At 46.9% G+C, this 26716-nt stretch overlaps 1 protein-coding gene across 3 annotated transcripts in view; it reads left to right on the top strand.

The window, feature by feature from the left end:
- The window catches only part of CFAP221 (cilia and flagella associated protein 221), a 58512-nt gene extending 32320 nt beyond the window's left edge, over positions 1-26192 (top strand). For 2 of the 3 annotated variants that reach the window (XM_056535190.1, XM_056535189.1), the window contains exons 13-24: positions 636-725; positions 800-895; positions 987-1080; positions 1188-1276; positions 6323-6403; positions 11632-11739; positions 11832-11972; positions 14076-14204; positions 14664-14755; positions 14942-15034; positions 19098-19175; positions 25798-26192. In XM_056535190.1, the coding sequence (XP_056391165.1) occupies positions 636-725; positions 800-895; positions 987-1080; positions 1188-1276; positions 6323-6403; positions 11632-11739; positions 11832-11972; positions 14076-14204; positions 14664-14755; positions 14942-15034; positions 19098-19175; positions 25798-25924 (1218 nt within the window). In that variant the 3' untranslated portion in view covers positions 25925-26192. The remainder of the gene's footprint in view (positions 1-635; positions 726-799; positions 896-986; positions 1081-1187; positions 1277-6322; positions 6404-11631; positions 11740-11831; positions 11973-14075; positions 14205-14663; positions 14756-14941; positions 15035-19097; positions 19176-25797) is intronic. The other variant, XM_056535191.1, reaches the window with a different exon arrangement.
- The last annotated feature ends 524 nt before the right edge of the window (positions 26193-26716 follow it).

The following is a 26716-nucleotide window of genomic DNA, read 5'->3' as shown; positions in this document are numbered from 1 at the left end:
TATCCACACATCCTCTCAGGGGCCCCTGTATGTACTACTTATACCTTCTGTATGGAGTACCCACACATCCTCTCAGGGGCCCCTGTATGTACTATTCACACCTTGGACTATCCACACATCCTCTCAGGGGCCCCTGTATGTACTATTTACACCTTGGACTATCCACACATCCTCTCAGGGGCCCCTGTATGTATTATTCACACCTTGGACTATCCACACATCCTCTCAGGGGCCCCTGTATGTACTATTTACACATTGGACTATCCACACATCCTCTCAGGGGCCCTTGTATGTATTATTCACACCTTGGACTATCCACACATCCTCTCAGGGGGCCCTGTATGTACTATTTACACATTGGACTACCCACACATCCTTTCAGGGACACCTGTATGTATTACTCATACCTTGTATTATCCACACATATCCTCTCAGGGGCCCCTGCATGTATTATTTACACATTGGACTATCCACATATCTTCTCAGGGGCCCCTGTATGTACTACTCATACCTTGTATTATCCACACATATCCTCTCAGGGGCCCCTGTATGTAATGGGGGCATCCTTCTGTTGCATTATACTTGTCTATCACATCAGCCTCGCACCATATCCCCCATTATTCTGTATACTACAGACACTGAGAGGCTGCCCCGATCTCACCGCCGAGTACAGGAGGGAATCGGCCCTTGCAGGTTGTCATCGGGTGCTGCGCCGCACGGATGAGGTAAGCGGTGCTCTCACTATAGTCATTTGTAATACTGGCGTCTGCCATAAATTAACCCTTTATGTCCTGCCCAGTATCCCAGGATACAGCCGAAATTTGACCTCTACCTGAATGACCTTTGGGCTAACAGAAAGCGGGTGCTGAGGCGCTTCCAGCAGGCCGCTCGTACGGTGAGGACTTTTCTATCCCATAGATAAGAGGACCCTTACGGTCCCACTCTGATCCCCGATTCACCATCTTGTCTGTGTTATCCTGCTCTAGGTCCTCATACGAGGCAGAGTGAACGGCAGGCTGAGTTCCTTGAGGAAATTGGTGCGGAACCTACGATCAGAGCAAGAAGGGAGCGTCGCGTGTGGTGAGACAAGTGGGGGGTCCTGGTTGTGTGATTGCTGCATATATTTATTTATTATATACTTATTTATTATATATTTATAAGTCACATATATTTCTTGTCTTATTCAGAGAGCAGCGATGAGGAGATCACCCCGATATCTGCCACGCAGGTTCTATTCCATGAGTTCCCTCCTTACCCTGCTGAGCTCGATGGATCGGTAAGTACAGAAGTACAGACGAGTCACTGTACAGCAGTGCTTCCCAACCACGGTGCCTCCAGCTGTTGCAAAACTACAACTCCCAGCATGCCCGGACAGCCGTTGGTTTTCTACTGAGGATCTATATCATGGGTTTCCAACCTGCGGCTCTCCAGCTGTTGCAAAGCTACAACTCCCAGCATGCCCTGGATTTACATTCCAGCTGTACCTGTACAGCAGTGCTTCCCAACCAGGGTGCCTACAGCTGTTGCAAAACTATAACTCCCAGCATGCCCGGACAGCCTTTGGTTTTCTACTGAGGATCTATATCATGGGTTTCCAACCTGCGGCTCTCCAGCTGTTGCAAAACTACAACTCCCAGCATGCCCGGGATTTACATTCCAGCTGTACCTGTACAGCAGTGCTTCCCAACCAGGGTGCCTACAACTGTTGCAAAACTACAACTCCCAGCATGCCTGGGATTTAGTTACATAGTTAGTACGGTCGAAAAAAGACATATGTCCATCAAGTTCAACCAGGGAATTAAGGGGTAGGGGTGTGGCGCGATATTGGGGAAGGGATGGGATTTTATATTTCTTCATAAGCATTAATCTTATTTTGTTCCAGGAATGTATCTAATCCTGTTTTAAAGCTGTTAATTGTTCCTGCTGTGACCAGTTCCTGAGGTAGACCGTTCCATAAATTCACAGTCCTCACGGTAAAGAAGGCGTGTCGCCCCTTGAGACTAAACTTTTTTTTCTCCAGACGGAGGGAGTGCCCCCTCGTCCTTTGGGGGGGTTTAACCTGGAACAGTTTTTCTCCATATTTTTTGTATGGGCCATTAATATACTTATATACGTTTATCATATCCCCCCTTAAACGTCTCTTCTCAAGACTAAACAATTGTAACTCCTTTAATCGCTCCTCATAGCTAAGATGTTCCATGCCCCATATTAGTTTAGTCGCGCGTCTCTGCACCCTTTCCAACTCCGCAGTGTCCCTTTTATGGACAGGTGCCCAAAACTGAACAGCATATTCCAGGTGAGGCCGTACCAATGCTTTATAAAGGGGGAGTATTATGTCCCTGTCCCTTGAGTCCATGCCTCTTTTTATACATGACAATATCCTGCCGGCTTTGGAAGCAGCAGCCTGACATTGCATGCTATTCTGTAGTCTGTGATCTACAAGTACACCCAGATCCTTCTCTACCAGTGACTCTGCCAGTTTAATCCCCCCTAAGACATACGATGCATGCAGGTTATTAGTACCCAGATGCATAACTTTACATTTATCCACATTGAACCTCATTTGCCAAGTGGATGCCCAGACACTTAGTCTATCCAAGTCATCTTGTAACTTATGCACATCCTCTATAGACTGTACCGTGCTACAAAGCTTGGTGTCATCTGCAAAGATAGAAACAGAGCTGTTAATACCATCCTCTATATCATTAATAAATAAATTAAACAACAGCGGGCCCAGTACAGAACCTTGGGGTACACCACTAATAACCGGGGACCAATCAGAGTACGAATCATTGACCACCACTCTCTGGGTACGATCCATGAGCCAGTGTTCAATCCAGTTACAAACTAAAATTTCCAAACCCAAAGACCTTAACTTACCTGTCAGACGTCTATGAGGGACAGTATCAAATGCTTTAGCAAAATCCAGAAACACTATATCCACAGCCATTCCTCTGTCAAGGCTTCTACTCACCTCTTCATAAAAGCAAATTAGATTGGTTTGACAACTTCTATCCTTAGTAAACCCATGCTGGCTATCACTTATAATACAATTATCCCCTATGTATTCCTGTATGTAATCCCTTATAAGTCCTTCAAACAATTTACCCACAATGCACGTTAAACTTACCGGTCTATAGTTTCCTGGGGAAGACCTAGAGCCCTTTTTGAAGATTGGCACCACATTCGCCTTGCGCCAGTCCCTTGGCACAATACCAGACACCAGAGAATCTCTAAATATCATGAACAGGGGTACAGATATTACTGAACTTACCTCTCTAAGAACTCTTGGGTGTAGTCCATCCGGTCCTGGGGATTTGCTTACATTTATATCACTTAACTTACCTTGTACCATCTCTACATTAAGCCAGTTCAGTACATTACATGATGTGTTACCAGCACTGACCTGTACATGATGTGTTACCAGCACTGACCTGTACATGATGTGTTACCAGCACTGACCTGTACATGATGTGTTACCAGCACTGACCTGGCCAATGTCATCTCCTTTTTCCATAGTGTATACAGAACTAAAGAACCCATTCAGTAGCTCCGCCTTCTCTTGATCGCCTGTGACAACCTCCCCATTATCATTATTAAGGGGTCCTACATGCTCTGTCCTTGGTTTTTTTGCATTTATATATCTAAAAAAATATTTAGGATTAGTTTTGCTTTCTTTGGCCACCTGTCTCTCATTTTGAATTTTTGCTGTTTTTATTACATTTTTACAGATTTTATTAAGCTCCTTGTACTGTTTAAATGTTATCGCTGACCCATCAGATTTGAATTTTTTGAAGGCTATTTTTTTGTTGTTTATTGCTCTTTTAACCTCATTTGTCAGCCATGTAGGATTTAGTTTTAATCGTTTATATTTGTTCCCCTTTGGTATATATTTAGCTGTATAGTTATTTAGAGTTAATTTAAAGATGTCCCATTTACCTTCTGTATCAGTATTTGACAACACCTCCCCCCAGTCTATGTCCTGTAGTGCAGCCCTCAGCCCAGGGAAATTTGCCTTTTTAAAGTTATATGTTTTTGCCTTCCCCGCCTGTCTTTGTTTTCTACATTTTAAGTCAAAAGTAACTATATTGTGGTCGCTATTCCCAAGGTTTTCCCGCACAGTTACATTACCAACCAGCTCTGCGTTGTTGGAAATGATCAGATCCAACAAGGCATCACTTCTTGTTGGGTCCTCCACAAACTGGCCCATAAAATTATCCTGCAATAAATTTAGGAATTGTCGCCCCTTTGTAGTTTTAGCCAACCCCGGACCCCAATCTATATCTGGATAGTTAAAATCTCCCATTATTACCACTGTACCTGCCCGGGCGGCCCTCTCTATTTGTTTATACAGCCGGCCTTCTATCTCTTCAGTGATATTAGGGGGTCTGTAGATTACACCAAATACTATTTTTTCAGTATTTCCCTCCTTTTGTAATTCTACCCACAGTGATTCCACATCCTCAGAATCATCACACACTATGGCATCGTTCACACTGACTTTCATACCACTTCTTACATACAGACAGACTCCACCACCTTTTCTGTTCATTCTATCCTTGCGAAACAATGTAAACCCCTGCAGATTAACGGCCCAGTCATGCGAGGAGTCCAGTCATGTCTCAGTGACCCCCAACTATATCACCAGCCATGTCTCAGTGACCCCAACTATATCACCAGCCATGTCTCAGTGACCCCAACTATATCACCAACCATGTCTCAGTGACCCCAACTATATCAATATGTTCCTCCAGTATCAAGGCCTCAAGCTCCCCCATTTTATTTGCTAGGCTTCTGGCATTTGTGAACATACACTTTACATTTCCATCCTTTATGTTATTGGGGTTAATGGGATTCAAGGGTGTAAGTTTTATTTTCCTATGAAGCCTATTCCTATTAACTATTCTAACCCCTCCCTCCGCTCCACCCCCAGGTACATTTATAATTCCCACCTCTCTATCTACACTATCTTCCCCCTCTTTGCTGTAGGTTCCCTCCCCCCAAGTCCCTAGTTTAAACACTCCTCCACCCTTCTAGCCATCTTCTCCCCAAGCAAAGCTGCACCCTCCCCATTGAGGTGCAGCCCGTCCCTACGGTAGAGCCGGTAACCGACAGCGAAGTCAGCCCAGTTCTCCATGAACCCAAACCCTTCCTTCCTACACCAGCTTCTGAGCCACTTGTTTACCTCCCTGATCTCCCGCTGCCTCTCTGGTGCGGCTCGTGGTACTGGTAGTATTTCAGAAAAGACTACCTTGGAGGTCCTTGCCTTAAGCTTGCGGCCTAAGTCCCTGAAATCATTTTTAAGGACACTCCACCTACCTCTTACTTTGTCATTGGTGCCAATATGTACCATGACTGCTGGGTCCTCTCCAGCCCCGCCCAACAACCTGTCAACCCGATCCGCGATGTGCCGAACTCGTGCGCCAGGCAGACAGCACACTGTTCGGCGATCCCGGTCTTTGTGACAGATTGCCCTGTCTGTCCCCCTAATAATTGAGTCCCCCACCACTAGTACCTGTCTGGCCTGCCCTGTACTCCTCCCTCCCTCCTTACTGGAGCAGACACCCCCCTGGCGGTCAGAGGCGGTATCCTGCTGCAGTTCTGCTAGCTCTGTAATTTAAATTCCAGCTGTACCTGTACAGCAGTGCTTCCCAACCAGGGTGCCTACAGCTGTTGAAAAACTACAACTCCCAGCATGCCCGGACAGCCATTGGTTTTCTACTGAGGATCTATATCATGGGTTTCCAACCTGCGGCTCTCCAGCTGTTGCAAAACTACAACTCCCAGCATGCCCGGACAGCCGTTGGCTGTCCGGGCATGCTGGGAGTTGTAGTTTTGCAACAGCTGTAGGCACCCTGGTTGGGAAGCACTGCTGTACAGGTACAGCTGGAATGTAAATCCCCCCTGATCCTGTCCATATATTGATGAAATCCAACCTGCCCGATCCTTCCTCCCTCCACTCCATAACTTCTGTGCAAAATCAGTGCTGTATGTGGATTACGTATAAAAACAACTCCATGTGGACCAATCCGTAGAGAATTTTGTAATGTGCATGTGCACCATACAGCATCTCATCAGGATTGAGGGACTGGAGACAGTGCTGTGCGGCTGCACTCCACCCCGATCCTGCGATGTTCTACAGATCTCTCTGGTGCAGCAAATATATCAAATAGTCCCCATTATCAGGATGGAATAAATTCTATACAAGACCGAGAAATCAGAACCACAAATTGACTTATCGCAGCTGCTGCCAAAAACTGACATGTTGCCGAAAAGCTGATCTGTCCCCTGAGGTTCACATTTCCTCCTTCTTTACTTGCAGATGGTAGAAGATCTCGTGTCTCTTCCTCCCGGACCTGCGGCTGCTAGGATCACACAGGAGCTTGGATTTCATGATTTAAAGGTTATTTATGAAACCAAGAACAGAGGGGGCTCAATCAGTGATAATGAAATGGGTTCTGATCAGTCTACAATATACATGAACCACTAACACCGAAAAAAGCGTAACACTGAAAAATATCAGCACACCAAACATGTAATGCAAAATATGAAAAATCTTTATTAATGACATAAACAAACCCTGTAAACAACCACACTAAATGGTAATAAGGGGAGGATTAAAAACATTTAAAAGATATGGGCTACAAAATGAAGCCCAGGCAAAGCTTTAGGGAAGGGCCATGAACCCCCTCACCTAGAGATTGGCTCCCGTCCCACACAGTAAAGGGTTAACAAGATCCACCCAGATGATGTATATAAGATCTAGAGTATACACACAAGATAAAGGTATAGCAATATATCACAATAATTAGTATCTCGATGTATTCCCTATATACTTGCGGACTACAGATATTAAGGCAAGCGTCCCAAACTGGGTGGAGAGACCAAGGTGTAACGGCGTAGGAATGGGGACGGGACCACTGGAGACCTCCAGTTTGGGACGCTTGCCTTAATATCTGTAGTCCGCAAGTATATAGGGAATACATTGAGATACTACTTATTATTGTGATATATTGCTATACCTTTATCTTGTGTGTATACTCTAGATCTTATATACATCATCTGGGTGGATCTTGTTAACCCTTTACTGTGTGGGACGGGAGCCAATCTCTAGGTGAAGGGGTTCATGGCCCTTCCCTAAAGCTTTGCCTGGGCTTCATTTTGTAGCCCATATCTGTTAAATGTTTTTAATCCTTCCCTTATTACCATTTAGTGTGGTTGTTTACAGTGTTTGTTTATGTCATTAATAAAGATTTTTCATATTTTGCATTACATGTTTGGTGTGCTGATATTTTTCAGTGTTACGCTTTTTCTGTGTTAGTGGTTAAAGGTTATTTATATCAGGAATTATGTTCACAATTCACTGCTCTCTGACCTACACTGCCCTGTATACTGTACACTTCTTCATTTACTGACCTACACTGCCCTGTATACTGTACACTACTTCATTTACTGACCTACACTGCCCTGTATACTGTACACTACTTCATTTACTGACCTACACTGCCCTGTATACTGTACACTACTTCATTTACTAACCTACACTGCCCTGTATACTGTACACTACTCCATTTACTGACCTACACTGCCCTGTATACTGTACACTACTCCATTTACTGACCTACACTGCCCTGTATACTGTACACTACTCCATTTACTGACCTACACTGCCCTGTATACTGTACACTACTTCATGTACTAACCTACCCTGCCCTGTATACTGTACACTACTTCATTTACTGACCTACACTGCCCTGTATACTGTACACTACTTCATTTACTGACCTACACTGCCCTGTATACTGTACACTACTTCATGTACTAACCTACACTGCCCTGTATACTGTACACTACTTCATTTACTAACCTACACTGCCCTGTATACTGTACACTACTCCATTTACTGACCTACACTGCCCTGTATACTGTACACTACTCCATTTACTGACCTACACTGCCCTGTATACTGTACACTACTCCATTTACTGACCTACACTGCCCTGTATACTGTACACTACTTCATGTACTAACCTACCCTGCCCTGTATACTGTACACTACTTCATTTACTGACCTACACTGCCCTGTATACTGTACACTACTCCATTTACTGACCTACACTGCCCTGTATACTGTACACTACTTCATGTACTAACCTACCCTGCCCTGTATACTGTACACTACTCCATTTACTGACCTACACTGCCCTGTATACTGTACACTACTTCATTTACTGACCTACACTGCCCTGTATACTGTACACTACTCCATTTACTGACCTACACTACCCTGTATACTGTACACTACTCCATTTACTGACCTACACTGCCCTGTATACTGTACACTACTCCATTTACTGACCTACACTGCCCTGTATACTGTACACTACTTCATTTACTGACCTACACTGCCCTGTATACTGTACACTACTTCATGTACTAACCTACACTGCCCTGTATACTGTACACTACTCCATTTACTGACCTACACTGCCCTGTATACTGTACACTACTCCATTTACTGACCTACACTGCCCTGTATACTGTACACTACTCCATTTACTGACCTACACTGCCCTGTATACTGTACACTACTTCATGTACTAACCTACCCTGCCCTGTATACTGTACACTACTTCATTTACTGACCTACACTGCCCTGTATACTGTACACTACTTCATTTACTTACCTACACTGCCCTGTATACTGTACACTACTTCATTTACTGACCTACACTGCCCTGTATACTGTACACTACTCCATTTACTGACCTGCACTGCCCTGTATACTGTACACTACTTCATTTACTGACCTACACTGCCCTGTATACTGTACACTACTTCATTTACTGACCTACACTGCCCTGTATACTGTACACTACTTCATTTACTGACCTACACTGCCCTGTATACTGTACACTACTTCATTTACTGACCTACACTGCCCTGTATACTGTACACTACTTCATGTACTGACCTACACTGCCCTGTATACTGTACACTACTCCATGTACTAACCTACACTGCCCTCTATACTGTACACTACTTCATGTACTAACCTACACTGCCCTGTATACTGTACACTACTCCATGTACTAACCTACACTGCCCTGTATACTGTCCACTACTCCATTTACTGACCTACACTGCCCTGTATACTGTACACTACTTCATGTACTGACCTACACTGCCCTGTATACTGTACACTACTCCATGTACTAACCTACACTGCCCTCTATACTGTACACTACTTCATGTACTAACCTACACTGCCCTGTATACTGTACACTACTCCATTTACTGACCTACACTGCCCTGTATACTGTACACTACTCCATTTACTGAACTACACTGCCCTGTATACTGTACACTACTCCATTTACTGAACTACACTGCCCTGTATACTGTACACTACTTCATTTACTGACCTACACTGCCCTGTATACTGTACACTACGTCATTTACTGACCTACACTGCCCTGTATACTGTACACTACTTCATTTACTGACTTACACTGCCCTGTATACTGTACACTACGTCATTTACTGACCTACACTGCCCTGTATACTGTACACTACTCCATTTACTGACCTACACTGCCCTGTATACTGTACACTACTCCATTTACTGACCTACACTGCCCTGTATACTGTACACTACTTCATGTACTAACCTACCCTGCCCTGTATACTGTACACTACTTCATGTACTAACCTACACTGCCCTGTATACTGTACACTACTTCATTTACTGACCTACACTGCCCTCTATACTGTACACTACTTCATTTACTGACCTACACTGCCCTGTATACTGTACACTACTTCATGTACTAACCTACACTGCCCTGTATACTGTACACTACTCCATTTACTGACCTACACTGCCCTGTATACTGTACACTACTTCATTTACTGACCTACACTGCCCTGTATACTGTACACTACTCCATTTACTGACCTACACTGCCCTGTATACTGTACACTACTTCATTTACTGACCTACACTGCCCTGTATACTGTACACTACTCCATTTATTGACCTACACTGCCCTGTATACTGTACACTACTCCATTTACTGACCTACACTGCCCTGTATACTGTACACTACTTCATTTACTGACCTACACTGCCCTGTATACTGTACACTACTCCATTTACTGACCTACACTGCCCTGTATACTGTACACTACTCCATTTACTGACCTACACTGCCCTGTATACTGTACACTACTTCATTTACTGACCTACACTGCCCTGTATACTGTACACTACTTCATTTACTGACCTACACTGCCCTGTATACTGTACACTACTTCATGTACTAACCTACACTGCCCTGTATACTGTACACTACTCCATTTACTGACCTACACTGCCCTGTATACTGTACACTACTTCATGTACTAACCTACACTGCCCTGTATACTGTACACTACTCCATTTACTGACCTACACTGCCCTGTATACTGTACACTACTTCATGTACTAACCTACACTGCCCTGTATACTGTACACTACTTCATGTACTAACCTACACTGCCCTGTATACTGTACACTACTTCATGTACTAACCTACACTGCCCTGTATACTGTACACTACTTCATGTACTAACCTACACTGCCCTGTATACTGTACACTACTTCATGTACTAACCTACACTGCCCTGTATACTGTACACTACTTCATGTACTGACCTACACTGCCCTGTATACTGTACACTACTTCATTTACTGACCTACACTGCCCTGTATACTGTACACTACTTCATTTACTGACCTACACTGCCCTGTATACTGTACACTACTTCATGTACTAACCTACACTGCCCTGTATACTGTACACTACTTCATGTACTGACCTACACTGCCCTGTATACTGTACACTACTTCATTTACTGACCTACACTGCCCTGTATACTGTACACTACTTCATTTACTGACCTACACTGCCCTGTATACTGTACACTACTACATGTACTAACCTACACTGCCCTGTATACTGTACACTACTTCATTTACTGACCTACACTGCCGTGTATACTGTACACTACTTCATTTACTGACCTACACTGCCCTGTATACTGTACACTACGTCATTTACTGACCTACACTGCCCTGTATACTGTACACTACTTCATGTACTAACCTACACTGCCCTGTATACTGTACACTACTCCATTTACTGACCTACACTGCCCTGTATACTGTACACTACTCCATTTACTGACCTACACTGCCCTGTATACTGTACACTACTTCATTTACTGACCTACACTGCCCTGTATACTGTACACTACTTCATGTACTAACCTACACTGCCCTGTATACTGTACACTACTTCATGTACTAACCTACACTGCCCTGTATACTGTACACTACTTCATGTACTAACCTACACTGCCCTGTATACTGTACACTACTCCATTTACTAACCTACACTGCCCTGTATACTGTACACTACTTCATGTACTAACCTACACTGCCCTGTATACTGTACACTACTTCATGTACTGACCTACACTGCCCTGTATACTGTACACTACTTCATGTACTAACCTACACTGCCCTGTATACTGTACACTACTTCATGTACTAACCTACACTGAACACCTCTGCTGATGTCTTCTCAGGTTCCCCAACACTTCAGATTGATGGGGTATCAGCCAGTGAGGAGCTATGATTCGTCCTCCATGTACCATCCCCGCCATCTTGTGAGACCACTGAGGAGAGGAGCCGAGGTAACACCAGTTACTCTGCATAGTGCTCCACACTGAGGAACATCATCCATATTGATGTGTATTGGAGGTGAAGCTGTGTCCTCTGTCCGCAGGATGAACTGATGCCAGACATGACCCCGCAGCCTGATGCCTCCCGTCCAGAACTAGAAGAGGAGAGTGCAGGAGTCCAGATGCTGCTGAGACCACCAGAGACATTGCTGGACCCCCCAAATTTCCATCCAATGCATGTGTTTGTGAGTGTAGTCTTATGCCCCTATAGCTTGTCAATAGCAGGGGCCCAGAAGGGTATATGATTATATATGGGGGAGAACTGTATATGGATGAAGGTGACACTCCTGTGTGTGTATATATATATATATATATATATATATATATATATATATAAGGGCTCCTGTACAGTCATGTATATTTTATATATATATATATATATATATATATATATATATGGGGTAGGTGACATTCCTGTCTATTATTACATATGGGGGAGGTGACATTCCTGTCTATTATTACATATGGGGGAGGTGACATTCCTGTCTATTATTATATATGGGGGAGGTGACATTCCTGTCTATTATTACATATGGGGGAGGTGACATTCCTGTCTATTATTATATATGGGGGAGGTGACATTCCTGTCTATTATTATATATGGGGGAGGTGACATTCCTGTCTATTATTATATATGGGGGAGTTGACATTCCTGTCTATTATTATATATGGGGGAGGCGACATTCCTGTCTATTATTATATATGGGGGAGGTTATATTCCTGTCTATTATTACATATGGGGGAGGTGACATTCCTGTCTATTATTATATATGGGGGAGGCGACATTCCTGTCTATTATTATATATGGGGGAGGTTATATTCCTGTCTATTATTATATATGGGGGAGGTTATATTCCTGTCTATTATTATATATGGGGGGGGTGACATTCCTGTCTATTATTATATATGGGGGAGGTGACATTCCTGTCTATTATTATATATGGGGGAGGATATATTCCTGTCTATTATTATATATGGGGGAGGTTATATTCCTGTCTATTATTATATATGGGGGAGGTTATATTCCTGTCTATTATTATGTATGGGGGAGGTAACATTCCTGTCTATTAGTATATATGGGGGAGGTTATATTCCTGTCTATTATTATATATGGGGGAGGTTATATTCCTGTCTATTAGTATGTATGGGGGAGGTTATATTCCTGTCTATTATTATATATGGGAGAGGTTATATTCCTGTCTATTATTATATATGGAGGAGGTAACGTTGTGTCTTCAGGATCTTTTGATGAATCCAGTCCGTAGTCTCATTTTTCAGACATCCAGATGTTACCTGGAACAATTTGTCGCAACTTTTTCCATTTAGATGATATTTTCCTGGCTCGTGCAGCAGCTATTGCCAGACGCGCTCTCAGCTGTCAGCTCCTATGTCATTGATAATCCTCTCAGTCCAAACATCGGAAAAAAGGATTGTCCTGATGTATGAAGAGATGAGTAATGGGACCGGCCATTCTCTGTATATACTTCTAGATAACAGATATTATAGGTGCAGATACAGATGACACCCGTCAGCCCGGAGCCCAGGACTGGTAGAGTTATTACCTGCACTGCTACATTGTAACACACCCTCAGTTGTGTGAGCAGAAATAGGTCAGAGAAAGTTTTTTTTTCTTTTTCTTTGAATCAGTGGTCTCAAACTGTGGCCCTCCAGATGTTGCAAAACTTCAACTTCCAGCATGCCCGGACAGCCAACGGCTGTCCGGGCATGCTGGAAGTTGAAGTTTTTCAACATCTGGAGGGCCAAGGTTTAAGACCACTGCTCTGGATGTAAACAGTGAATGGTTCTTTTCAATGGCAGTAAGATGTTGAAAGGGGTCCTCCACCCCGAGACATGTTGGATAGGGGATAACATGTCTGATCGTGGGTTGCCTGGCTGCTGGGACCCCCGCAATCTCCGGGACGGCACTGCGGCACTCCAAACACTGAAGCCCGGGGATTCCGTGTTTGTGACGTCACGCCCCCTCCATTAGGTTCTATGGGAGGGGGCGTGACGGCTCTGTACTAGCCGTCACGCCCCCTCCCATAGACATGAATGGAGGGGGCATGGTGGGACGTCACGAAACGCTGGCCCCAGGCTTCCGTGTTTAGAATACTGCAGCACTGGCCCGGAGATCGCGGAGGGTCCCAGCGGCCGTGCCCCCCGCCATCAGTCATGTTATCCCCTATCCAAACATATCTAGGAGTGGAGTACCACTTTAAGTATTTGCCTCTTCACCGATGTTTTTGCATATTGGGGTCACAGGTTTATACTTTCTTCTTGTTTTCCAGAATCCAGCTCCTGGACTTCTGGCCTTTAAGAGACCCCTCTCATACTCCGAAGTGGACCTGGAATATCACCTGTGCCCGCTGCCCAAGTACTCATCCCAACACGAGAGCAGCGGAAGCTCAGGGCAGAAGGTACCAGTATTTACCAGGGTTATTGTTGTTATAGGGTAGGGTCACACTGAACAGATATGCAGCGTATTTTACGCTGCGGATCCCCCGATGAGCTGACCCTATATTGTGCCTCCAGCTGTTCCCTCCTTAGTGCTGCTGGCAGCAGCAATGCGCCGCTCCGGGCAGCCACACAGGGACTTGCGAGTCATTGCACGCATGCGCAGTGTACTCGGACATCGCGGCAGCTCTGCGATGTCTACTAGTACGCATGGTGACTCGGAGCAGCACACGGGAACAGCTGGAGGCACAATATAGAGTTGGGTCATCAGCAGATCCGCAGCATAAAATAAGCTGCGGATCCATTCCGTGTGACCCTACCCATAATATGTTTTTTTTTTTTTGTACAAAGCAGACTTTATTGCACAGTGTACAGGAGATACCATACTGAGTCTCCCATCTTAATATCTGCTGTATTTGTAGGAGATTATTCGAGGAGTCATGGGCTGGAAGAAGTTCCCAACAGTGTCCCTGTCCATCTCCCTCCCTGCTTCTGATGGCTGGCGCCCCCGCTGGTAAGGAATCAGTATGTCAGTCCTTGTCCTGACTATGTGGCGGGTTGGCAGTGACGTCTCATTGGTTGTGGCACCTGTGTCATGTGATCATACTACGCTCCTTTTTAATGAATAGAAGGGTCCCTTCTGCAGCCAGTGCTGCCCCTCGCCCAGGTATTAACCAGACTGTATCATTGATGTCCTCAGGTGTGACCCCTTCAATGTGGATTTGCTCCCAGTGAGCGCCCCTCCAGCTCTGAGCGGCTTACCGGCAGAGGACAAGGAAAATATTGCGCCAAGGTGAGTGCTGCATTCGCTGTGGCTCTTCTCATTGTCAGTAGAATCCAGGAAGGAAAAGGAAATCCAGCTCCCCCGATAAATATAGAATGACGGTATAAAAACACAAAAAATGTATTTCATCCTTTAAAAATCAATGAGATGGTAAGAATTAAAAGCATAGATGAAACGCCAACGCGTTTCGAACCATATGTTTCTTAGTCATGGCACATCAAAAAGCCACATCTAAGCTCCTTATATACTGTGTAAGAAATGAGCGATTCTTCTCAGTGTCGCCTCAGATGCCGCTGTACATGAACACAAGAGGACGCCCTCAATCCTAAAATGATGGATGCTAAAAGGTTTCTGACAGTGGAAGTTCCCTAAGTGTAGACCCAGGACCCTCTGCTGGGGCTGTAATGTGCACAATGCTGAACCTCCAGTGATGGATCAGGGATAACAAGTGATTGGGGGGCAGGAAATGACTCCAAGTCTCATTAATGTTTTCATGGGAAAGAGTAAAAGTGCCGGGGCCAGAAGAAGCTTCCGCTGCCTGTAAACAAGCGATTATACTTGTATCTCAGCCCAGAGGAACCATGATGAAGAGACGGCAGCATGGGGGATAGTAAAGTCAGAGCTGAGAAAACATCCAAAGGCTGAGCTTCATACAAGGACATTCATGCGATGCTAGTAAAGGGTTAAATCGGTGCCTGCTAAAATTTCCCTCTACACATACAAGGTCCAGAGTCTGAGAGGCTGCGTCCTCTGCCTGGCATCCAGCTGGATCCTTTGGTTCTTGAAGATAAGCAATGCTTGGGGGGAAAGAAGGTTCTGAGGCAGAACTGAGGTTTAACAGGGCCTGGAGGTGACAGAGGAGTCTGAGGGGACAGAGGAGTCTGGAGGAGGGGACTGGAGTCTGGAGGGAGGAGGACAGAGGAGTCTGGAGGAGGGGACAGGAGTCTGGAGGGAGGAGGACAGAGGAGTCTGGAGGAGGGGACAGGAGTCTGGAGGGAGGAGGACAGAGTAGTCTGGAGGAGGGGACAGGAGTCTGGAGGGAGGAGAACAGAGGAGTCTGGAGGAGGGGACAGGAGTCTGGAGGGAGGAGGACAGAGGAGTCTGGAGGAGGAGGAGACAGGAGTCTGGAGGAGGAGGAGAGAGGGGTCTGGAGGAGGAGGACAGAGGGGTCTGGAGGAGAGAGGGGTCTGGAGGAGGAGGACAGAGGGGTGTGGAGGAGGAGGACAGAGGGGTGTGGAGGAGGAGGACAGAGGGGTGTGGAGGAGGAGGACAGAGGGGTGTGGAGGAGGAGGACAGAGGGGTGTGGAGGAGGAGGACAGAGGGGTGTGGAGGAGGAGGACAGAGGGGTGTGGAGGAGGAGGACAGAGGGGTGTGGAGGAGGAGGACAGAGGGGTGTGGAGGAGGAGGACAGAGGGGTCTGGAGGAGAGAGGGGTCTGGAGGAGGAGGACAGAGGGGTCTGGAGGAGAGAGGGGTCTGGAGGAGGAGGACAGAGGGGTCTGGAGGAGGAGGACAGAGGGGTCTGGAGGAGGAGGACAGAGGGGTGTGGAGGAGGAGGACAGAGGGGTGTGGAGGAGGAGGACAGAGGGGTGTGGAGGAGGAGGACAGAGGGGTGTGGAGGAGGAGGACAGAGGGGTGTGGAGGAGGAGGACAGAGGGGTGTGGAGGAGGAGGACAGAGGGGTCTGGAGGAGGAGGACAGAGGAGTCTGGAGGAGGAGGACAGAGGAGTCAGGAGGACTGCACTCCCCCTGTATGATTTTTGGGAGGTCAGGGAGACCCCTGTCCTATAGGTTTGATCAGTGTTCGAGCCGCTGATGGACACGATCACATTACTCCTCTCAGATCTTCTTTTTAGTTATATGATGCAGATGTAGGACACTGACCCTATTGTGGCTTCTTATGTCAGAGACGCTGTTGTGCCGCACTTGGTCTTCTTCCTCAGTGCTGCCAGGGATGGAGTCTGTCACGTATAACGCTGCGTCTGCAAATATCCACATCTTATGTTCTGCGCTGGACAAACCAGAGATCGCTCGTCCATTTCTGTGGATCAATAAGGTCTCCTATACTTGTATGTCCCCCAGTTGTCTCTGACATGAGGGTCCGGTGCAGAAAGTGATATCAACCTGACCGCTCCAGCCCTGGATCATTCACCCTGTATATGTATGACCTTTGGTGCGGGGTCACGACCTGTGAGTAGAGAGTAAATATCTGCTGGACTATGATAACTGATAGGAAATACCAATAGAGCAATACAACCCTGCAGACCTGAGTGAGTCCATCATCCTCTTCACATTCACCCATCTCGGGGTTTCCCAACCAGGGTGCCTCTGCTGTTGCAAAACTACAACTCCCAGCATGCCCGGACAGCCAACGGCTGTCCAGGCATGCTGGGAGTTGTAGTTTTGCAACAGCTGGAGGCACACTGTTTGGCCTGGCATGCTGGTCAGGGCACCCTGGTTGGTCTGGGCATGCTGGGAGTTGTAGTTTTGCAACAGCTGGAGGCACCCTGTTTGGCCTGGCATGCTGGTCATGGCACCCTGGTTGGTCTGGGCATGCTGGGAGTTGTAATTTTGCAACAGCTGGAGGCACCCTGTTTGCCGAGCATGCTGGTCGGGGCACCCTGGTTGGTCTGGGCTTGCTGGGAGTTGTAGTTTTGCAACAGCTGGAGGCACCCTGTTTGCCAGGCATGCTGGTCGGGGCCTCCTGGTTGGTCTGGGCATGCTGGGAGTTGTAGTTTTGCAACAGCTGGAGGCACCCTGTTTGCCGGGCATGCTGGTCGGGGCACCCTGGTTGGTCTAGGCATGCTGGGAGTTGTAATTTTGCAACAGCTGGAGGCACCCTGTTTGCCGGGCATGCTTGTCGGGGCACCCAGGTTGGTCTGGGCTTGCTGGGAATTGTAGTTTTGCTACAGCTGAAGGCACCCTGTTTGCACGGTATGCTGGTCTGGGCCTCCTGGTTGGTCTGGGCATGCTGGGAGTTGTAGTTTTGCAACAGCCGGAGGCACCCTGTTGGTCCGGGCATGCTGGTCAGGGCACGCTGGTTGATCTGGGCTTGCTGGGAGTTGTAGTTTTGCAACAGCTGTAGGCACCCTGTTTGCCAGGCATGCTGGTTGGGGGCACCCTGGTTGGTCTGGGCATGCTGGGAGTTGATGTTTTGCAACAGCTGGAGGCACCCTGTTTGTCCGGGCATGCTGGTCAGGGCACCCCGGTTGGTCTGGGCATGCTGGAAGTTGTAGTTTTAGTAAATGGCAGAGGATGACCTTACGCAGGAGACAACAGGTGCCAGTGGACCTGGTATGGGTAATGTAGGTATTCAGTGAAGAGCATACATAATATAAGGCTGGCGTAGCTGCATGCTTATAATATCGTAACAATAGATATAATATCTAACATACATTGAGGTAACATAGGGAGCAGCAATGCAATATAACAAACATAAATAGGAAATACCTAAAAAAGACTACCTGTCATATACCCAAAGGCCAGGAGCACCAAGCACCAACACCCCAACGCACGTTTCGCGTATGGGCTTCGTCAGGGGGCGTGTGACGAAGCCCATACGCGAAACGTGCGTTGGGGTGTTGGTGCTTGGTGCTCCTGGCCTTTGGGTATATGATAGGTAGTCTTTTTTAGGTATTTCCTATTTATGTTTGTTATATTGCATTGCTGCTCCCTATGTTACCTCAATGTATGTTAGATATTATATCTATTGTTACGATATTATAAGCATGCAGCTACGCCAGCCTTATATTATGTATGCTCTTCACTGAATACCTACATTACCCATACCAGGTCCACTGGCACCTGTTGTCTCCTGCGTAAGGTCATCCTCTGCCTTTTACTAATTTTTTAAAACTGTTTTTTATTGTCTAATAAAGATTGTTATACTTTTTGAAATAATATTAGTATTGTGGGTCTCTTTGTTTTTGGCTATATATTGGTACCCCCGGGACCTACATACGGCACGTATTGTTTTGCCGTTCTTGTTGTTTGGCTAAATTAAGTTGTAGTTTTGCAACAGCAGGAGGCACCCTGTTTGGGAAACACTGACCCATCTTGTGTTTGTCTTTATCAGAGACGGAGATGATGTAGACTCCAAAGTGTGGCTGACCCCGGACATGCTGAGGGCGGAATTCACTACACTGGATAAACGGTGAGTACGACCACACTACAGCCGGGTCATGTGATCAGTGCTGTATATGGAGGTACAGTATATGTGTCCTATATAATGGGGCTCAGGGGTATACACTATAATAGACGGCTGTGCGTGGAGGATGATGATCATACATTCGCACACGTTCCCTCGTTTGTCCTGTTATTTCCTCCTGCACATATTCTTACATATTCACCGATCGATATTCTCCCACAGAGCGGCCGGGGACGGTGATCGTGATGGTTATTAATGACGATCATTAGTTGTTGAACGTGTGACGGCCCAAGGCCTCCTGGTGCCCGATGCTGGAGGAATCTGCCACTCACTGGTTACTTATTATAGAGAAGACAAATATACGGCCACTGTACAGGTCATAGGTCATAATGGCCGTCCACACGTAGCAGCGATGAAGTGAAGTTAGGCTTCTCTGTACAGGCCCATAATATCCAGTCAACTTCTGAATTATGTGTATTGTTTGAGCTTGTGGTGCAGTGTGACATCATAGGACAGAGCAGCAGTGTAGTGTGACATCATAGGACAGAGCAACAGTGCAGTGTGACATCATAGGACAGAGCAGCAGTGTAGTGTGACATCATAGGACAGAGTAGCAGTGCAGTGTGACATCATAGGACAGAGTAGCAGTGCAGTGTGACATCATAGGACAGAGTAGCAGTGCAGTGTGACATCATAGGACAGAGCAGCAGTGCAGTGTGACATCATAGGACAGAGCAGCAGTACAGTGTGACATCAGGACAGAGCAGCAGTGCAGTGTGACATCATAGGACAGAGCAGCAGTGCAGTGTGACATCATAGGACAGAGCAGCAGTGCAGTGTGACATCATAGGACAGAGCAGCAGTACAGTGTGACATCATAGGACAGAGCAGCAGTACAGTGTGACATCAGGACAGAACAGCAATGCAGTGTGACATCATAGGACAGAGCAGCAGTGCAGTGTGACATCATAGGACAGAGCAGCAGTGCAGTGTGACATCATAGGACGCAGCAGTGTAGTGTGACATTATAGGACAGAGCAGCAGTGCAGTGTGACATCATAGGATAGAGCAGCAGTGCAGTGTGACATCATAGGACAGTGCAGTGCAGTAGGACATTATAGGACAGAACAGCAGTGCAGTGTGACATCATAGGACAGAGCAGCAGAGCAGTGTGACATCATAGGATAGAACAGCAGTGTAGTGTGACATCATAGGACAGAGTAGCAGTGCAGTGTGACATCATAGGACAGAGCAGCAGTGTAGTGTGACATCATAGGACAGAGCAGCAGTGTAGTGTGACATCATAGGACAGAGCAGCAGTGCAGTGTGACATAGGACAGAGCAGCAGTGCAGTGTGACATCATAGGACAGAGCAGCAGTGTAGTGTGACATTATAGGACAGAACAGCAGTGCAGTGTGACATCATAGAACAGAGCAACAGTGCAGTGGGACATTATAGGACAGAACAGCAGAGCAGTGTGACATCATAGGACAGAACAGCAGTGTAGTGTGACATAGGACAGAGCAGCAGTGCAGTGTGACATAGGACAGAGCAGCAGTGCAGTGTGACATCATAGGACAGAGCAGCAGTGCAGTGTGACATCATAGGACAGAGCAACAGTGCAGTGTGACATCATAGGACAGAGCAGCAGTGCAGTCTGACATCATAGGACAGAGCAGCAGTGCAGTCTGACATCATAGGACAGCAACTGTGCAGTGTGACATCATAGGACAGAGCAACAGTGCAGTGTGACATCATAGGACAGAGCAACAGTGCAGTGTGACATCATAGGACAGAGCAGCAGTGTAGTGTGACATCATAGGACAGAGCAACAGTGCAGTGTGACATCATAGGACAGAGCAGCAGTGTAGTGTGACATCATAGGACAGAGCAGCAGTACAGTGTGACATCAGGACAGAACAGCAGTGCAGTGTGACATCATAGGACAGAGCAGCAGTACAGTGTGACATCAGGACAGAACAGCAGTGCAGTGTGACATCATAGGACAGAGCAGCAGTGCAGTGTGACATCATAGGACAGAGCAGCAGTGCAGTGTGACATCATAGGACAGAGCAGCAGTGCAGTGTGACATCAGGACAGAACAGCAGTGCAGAGTGACATCATAGGACAGAGCAGCAGTGCAGTGTGACATCATAGGACAGAGCAGCAGTGCAGTGTGACATCATAGGACAGAGCAGCAGTGCAGTGTGACATCATAGGACAGAGCAGCAGTGTAGTGTGACATCATAGGACAGAGCAGCAGTGTAGTGTGACATCATAGGACAGAGCAGCAGTGTAGTGTGACATTATAGGACAGAGCAGCAGTGTAGTGTGACATTATAGGACAGAGCAGCAGTGCAGTGTGACATCATAGGATAGAGCAGCAGTGCAGTGTGACATCATAGGACAGTGCAGTGCAGTGGGACATTATAGGACAGAACAGCAGTGCAGTGTGACATCATAGGATAGAGCAGCAGTGCAGTGTGACATCATAGGACAGTGCAGTGCAGTAGGACATTAAAGGACAGAACAGCAGTGCAGTGTGACATCATAGGACAGAGCAGCAGAGCAGTGTGACATCATAGGATAGAACAGCAGTGTAGTGTGACATCATAGGACAGAGCAGTGTGACATAGGACAGTGCAGCAGTGCAGTGTGACATCATAGGACAGAGCAGCAGTGTAGTGTGACATTATAGGACAGAACAGCAGTGCAGTGTGACATCATAGGACAGCAACAGTGCAGTGGGACATTATAGGACAGAACAGCAGAGCAGTGTGACATCATAGGACAGAACAGCAGTGTAGTGTGACATCATAGGACAGAGCAGTGCAGTGTGACATAGGACAGTGCAGCAGTGTAGTGTGACATCATAGGACAGAGCAGCAGTGTAATGTGACATCATAGGACAGAGTAGCAGTGCAGTGCGACATCATAGGACAGAGCTGTGTGACATCATAGGACAGAGCAGCAGTGCAGTGTGACATCATAGGACAGAACAGCAGTGTAGTGTGACATCATAGGACCGGACAGCAGTGCAGTGTGACATCATAGGACAGAACAGCAGTGCAGTGTGACATCATAGGACAGAGCAGCAGTGCAGTGTGACATCATAGGACAGAGTAGCAGTGCAGTGTGACATCATAGGACAGAGCAGCAGTGCAGTGTGACATCATAGGACAGAACAGCAGTGCAGTGTGACATCATAGGACAGAACAGCAGTGCAGTGTGACATCATAGGACAGAGCAGCAGTGCAGTGTGACATCATAGGACAGAGCAGCAGTGTAGTGGGACATCATAGGACAGGGCAGCTGTGTAGTGTGACATCATAGGAAAGAACAGCAGTACTGTGTGACATCATAGGATAGAGCAGCAGTGTAGTGTGACATCATAGGATAGAGCAGCAGTACAGTGTGACATCATAGGATAGAGCAGCAGTGCAGTGTGACATCATAGGACAGAGCAGCAGTGCAGTGTGACATAGGACAGAGCAGCAGTGCAGTGTGACATCATAGGACAGAGCAGCAGTGTAGTGTGACATCATAGGACAGAGCAGCAGTGTAGTGTGCCATAGGACAGAGCAGTGCAGTGTGACATAGGACAGTGCAGCAGTGTAGTGTGACATCATAGGACAGAGCAGCAGTGTAATGTGACATCATAGGACAGAGCAGCAGTACAGTGTGACATCATAGGACAGAGCAGCAGTGCAGTGTGACATCATAGGACAGAGCAGCAGTGCAGTGTGACATCATAGGACAGAGCAGCAGTGCAGTGTGTCATCATAGGACAGAGCAGCAGTGCAGTGTGACATCATAGGACAGAGCAGCAGTGCAGTGTGACATCATAGGACAGAGCAGCAGTGTAGTGTGACATCATAGGACAGAGCAGCAGTGTAGTGTGACATCATAGGACAGAGCAGCAGTGTAGTGTGACATCATAGGACAGAGCAGCAGTGCAGTGTGACATCATAGGACAGAGCAGCAGTGCAGTGTGTCATCATAGGACAGAGCAGCAGTGCAGTGTGACATCATAGGACAGAGCAGCAGTGCAGTGTGACATCATAGGACAGAGCAGCAGTGTAGTGTGACATCATAGGACAGAGCAGCAGTGCAGTGTGACATCATAGGACAGAACAGCAGTGCAGTGTGACATCATAGGACAGAACAGCAGTGCAGTGTGACATCATAGGACAGAGCAGCAGTGCAGTGTGACATCATAGGACAGAGCAGCAGTGTAGTGGGACATCATAGGACAGGGCAGCTGTGTAGTGTGACATCATAGGAAAGAACAGCAGTACTGTGTGACATCATAGGATAGAGCAGCAGTGTAGTGTGACATCATAGGATAGAGCAGCAGTACAGTGTGACATCATAGGATAGAGCAGCAGTGCAGTGTGACATCATAGGACAGAGCAGCAGTGCAGTGTGACATAGGACAGAGCAGCAGTGCAGTGTGACATCATAGGACAGAGCAGCAGTGTAGTGTGCCATAGGACAGAGCAGTGCAGTGTGACATAGGACAGTGCAGCAGTGTAGTGTGACATCATAGGACAGAGCAGCAGTGTAATGTGACATCATAGGACAGAGCAGCAGTACAGTGTGACATCATAGGACAGAGCAGCAGTGCAGTGTGACATCATAGGACAGAGCAGCAGTGCAGTGTGACATCATAGGACAGAGCAGCAGTGCAGTGTGTCATCATAGGACAGAGCAGCAGTGCAGTGTGACATCATAGGACAGAGCAGCAGTGCAGTGTGACATCATAGGACAGAGCAGCAGTGTAGTGTGACATCATAGGACAGAGCAGCAGTGTAGTGTGACATCATAGGACAGAGCAGCAGTGTAGTGTGACATCATAGGACAGAGCAGCAGTGCAGTGTGACATCATAAGACAGAACAGCAGTGTAGTGTGACATCATAGGACAGAGCAGCAGTGCAGTGTGACATCATAGGACAGAGCAGCAGTGCAGTGTGTCATCATAGGACAGAGCAGCAGTGCAGTGTGACATCATAGGACAGAGCAGCAGTGCAGTGTGACATCATAGGACAGAGCAGCAGTGTAGTGTGACATCATAGGACAGAGCAGCAGTGTAGTGTGACATCATAGGACAGAGCAGCAGTGCAGTGTGACATCATAGGACAGAACAGCAGTGCAGTGTGACATCATAGGACAGAGCAGCAGTGTAGTGTGACATCATAGGACAGAGCAGCAGTGTAGTGTGACATCATAGGACAGAGCAGCAGTGCAGTGTGACATCATAGGACAGAACAGCAGTGCAGTGTGACATCATAGGACAGAGCAGCAGTGTAGTGTGACATCATAGGACAGAGCAGCAGTGTAGTGTGACATCATAGGACAGAGCAGCAGTGCAGTGTGACATCATAGGACAGAACAGCAGTGTAGTGTGACATCATAGGACAGAGCAGCAGTGCAGTGTGACATCATAGGACAGAGCAGCAGTGCAGTGTGTCATAGGACAGAGCAGCAGTGCAGTGTGACATCATAGGACAGAGCAGCAGTGCAGTGTGACATCATAGGACAGAGCAGCAGTGTAGTGTGACATCATAGGACAGAGCAGCAGTGTAGTGTGACATCATAGGACAGAGCAGCAGTGCAGTGTGACATCATAGGACAGAACAGCAGTGTAGTGTGACATCATAGGACAGAGCAGCAGTGCATTGTGACATCATAGGGCAGAGCAGTATGACATCATAGGACAGAGCAGCAGTGCAGTGTGACATCATAGGACAGAGCAACAGTGTAGTGTGACATCATAGGACAGGGCAACAGTGCAGTGTGACATCATAGGACAGAGTAGCAGTGCAGTGGGACATAGGAGAGAGCAGCAGTGTAGTGTGACATCATAGGACAGAGCAGCAGTGCAGTGTGACATCATAGGACAGGGCAACAGTGTAGTGTGACATCATAGGACAGGGCAACAGTGCAGTGTGACATCATAGGACAGAGTAGCAGTGTAGTGTGACATCATAGGACAGAGCAGCAGTGCAGTGTGACATCATAGGACAGAGCAGTGTGACATCATAGGACAGAGCAGTGTGACATCATAGGACAGAGCAGCAGTGCAGTGTGACATCATAGGACAGAGCAGTGTGACATCATAGGACAGAGCAGTGTGACATCATAGGACAGTGCAGTGTGACATCATAGGACAGGGCAGTGTGACATCATAGGACAGGGCAGTGTGACATCATAGGACAGGGCAGTGTGACATCATAGGACAGAGCAGTGTGACATCATAGGACAGTGCAGTGTGACATCATAGGACAGAGCAGTGTGACATCATAGGACAGAGCAGTGTGACATCATAGGACAGAGCAGTGTGACATCATAGGACAGGGCAGTGTGACATCATAGGACAGGGCAGTGTGACATCATAGGACAGGGCAGTGTGACATCATAGGACAGGGCAGTGTGACATCATAGGACAGAGCAGTGTGACATCATAGGACAGTGCAGTGTGACATCATAGGACAGTGCAGTGTGACATCATAGGACAGTGCAGTGTGACATCATAGGACAGTGCAGTGTGACATCATAGGACAGTGCAGTGTGACATCATAGGACAGTGCAGTGTGACATCATAGTGACCTTGTGGTCTTTCTCAGGGACACTTGTGAGCAGCAGGATGAATCTCTTGTCCCGGCTGAAGGAAACTCCCTGGTGGATAAAGTGCAAGGAAACCGGAAACAGATGAAGCTGCTGTCACACAAGCCCTGGCTGATATTAGACTGACAGTATACAGGTATATGTGAGTACTCACCGGCGCCACCATCACAATAAGGCCACTGTCTGTATGGAATCATGTCCATCCGATACCTTCACAGGAGGCGGAGCCATCACAGAATATAATCTCCTCCCAGATTATAAGCACAATAAAGAACCTATATATGTAAAGAGATCAGGAGTCTGGTCCCGGACGTGCAGCTCAGCACAACCTCCATATCTGGATATTCATATTTATATCTACTGCTGGGTAAATAAAGCTTTATCTATAGACAATGAAATGTATCCAGTAGACTTTTGTGTCATCTCTTACGTTTTCACAATCTCTGCTTGCTTTCATGCTTATAGTGAGAAGGATCATTCATTGTAAGGCTGGGTTCACACTACGTTTTGTCCCATACGGGAGCGCATACGGCAGGAGGGAGCTAAAAGCTCGCGCTCCCGTATGTGACCGTATGCGCTCCTGTATGTCATTCATTTCAATGAGCCGACCGGAGTGAAACGTTCGGTCCGGTCGGCTCATTTTTGCGCCGTATGCGCTTTTACAACCGGACCTAAAACTGTGGTCAACCACGGTTTTAGGTCCGGTTGTAAAAGCGCATACGGCGCAAAAATGAGCCGACCGGACCGAACGTTTCACTCCGGTCGGCTCATTGAAATGAATGACATACGGGAGCGCATACGGTCACATACGGGAGCGCGAGCTTTTAGCTCCCTCCTGCTGTATGCGCTCCCGTATGGGACAAAACGTAGTGTGAACCCAGCCTTAAAGGGTTTATCCAGGAAAAAAAACATATATAC

Source organism: Hyla sarda, chromosome 8, assembly GCF_029499605.1.
Source record: "Hyla sarda isolate aHylSar1 chromosome 8, aHylSar1.hap1, whole genome shotgun sequence".
Lineage (NCBI taxonomy): Eukaryota > Metazoa > Chordata > Amphibia > Anura > Hylidae > Hyla > Hyla sarda.
Note: the sequence above shows the minus strand (reverse complement) of the source record. Positions and strands in the feature narration are given on the sequence as shown.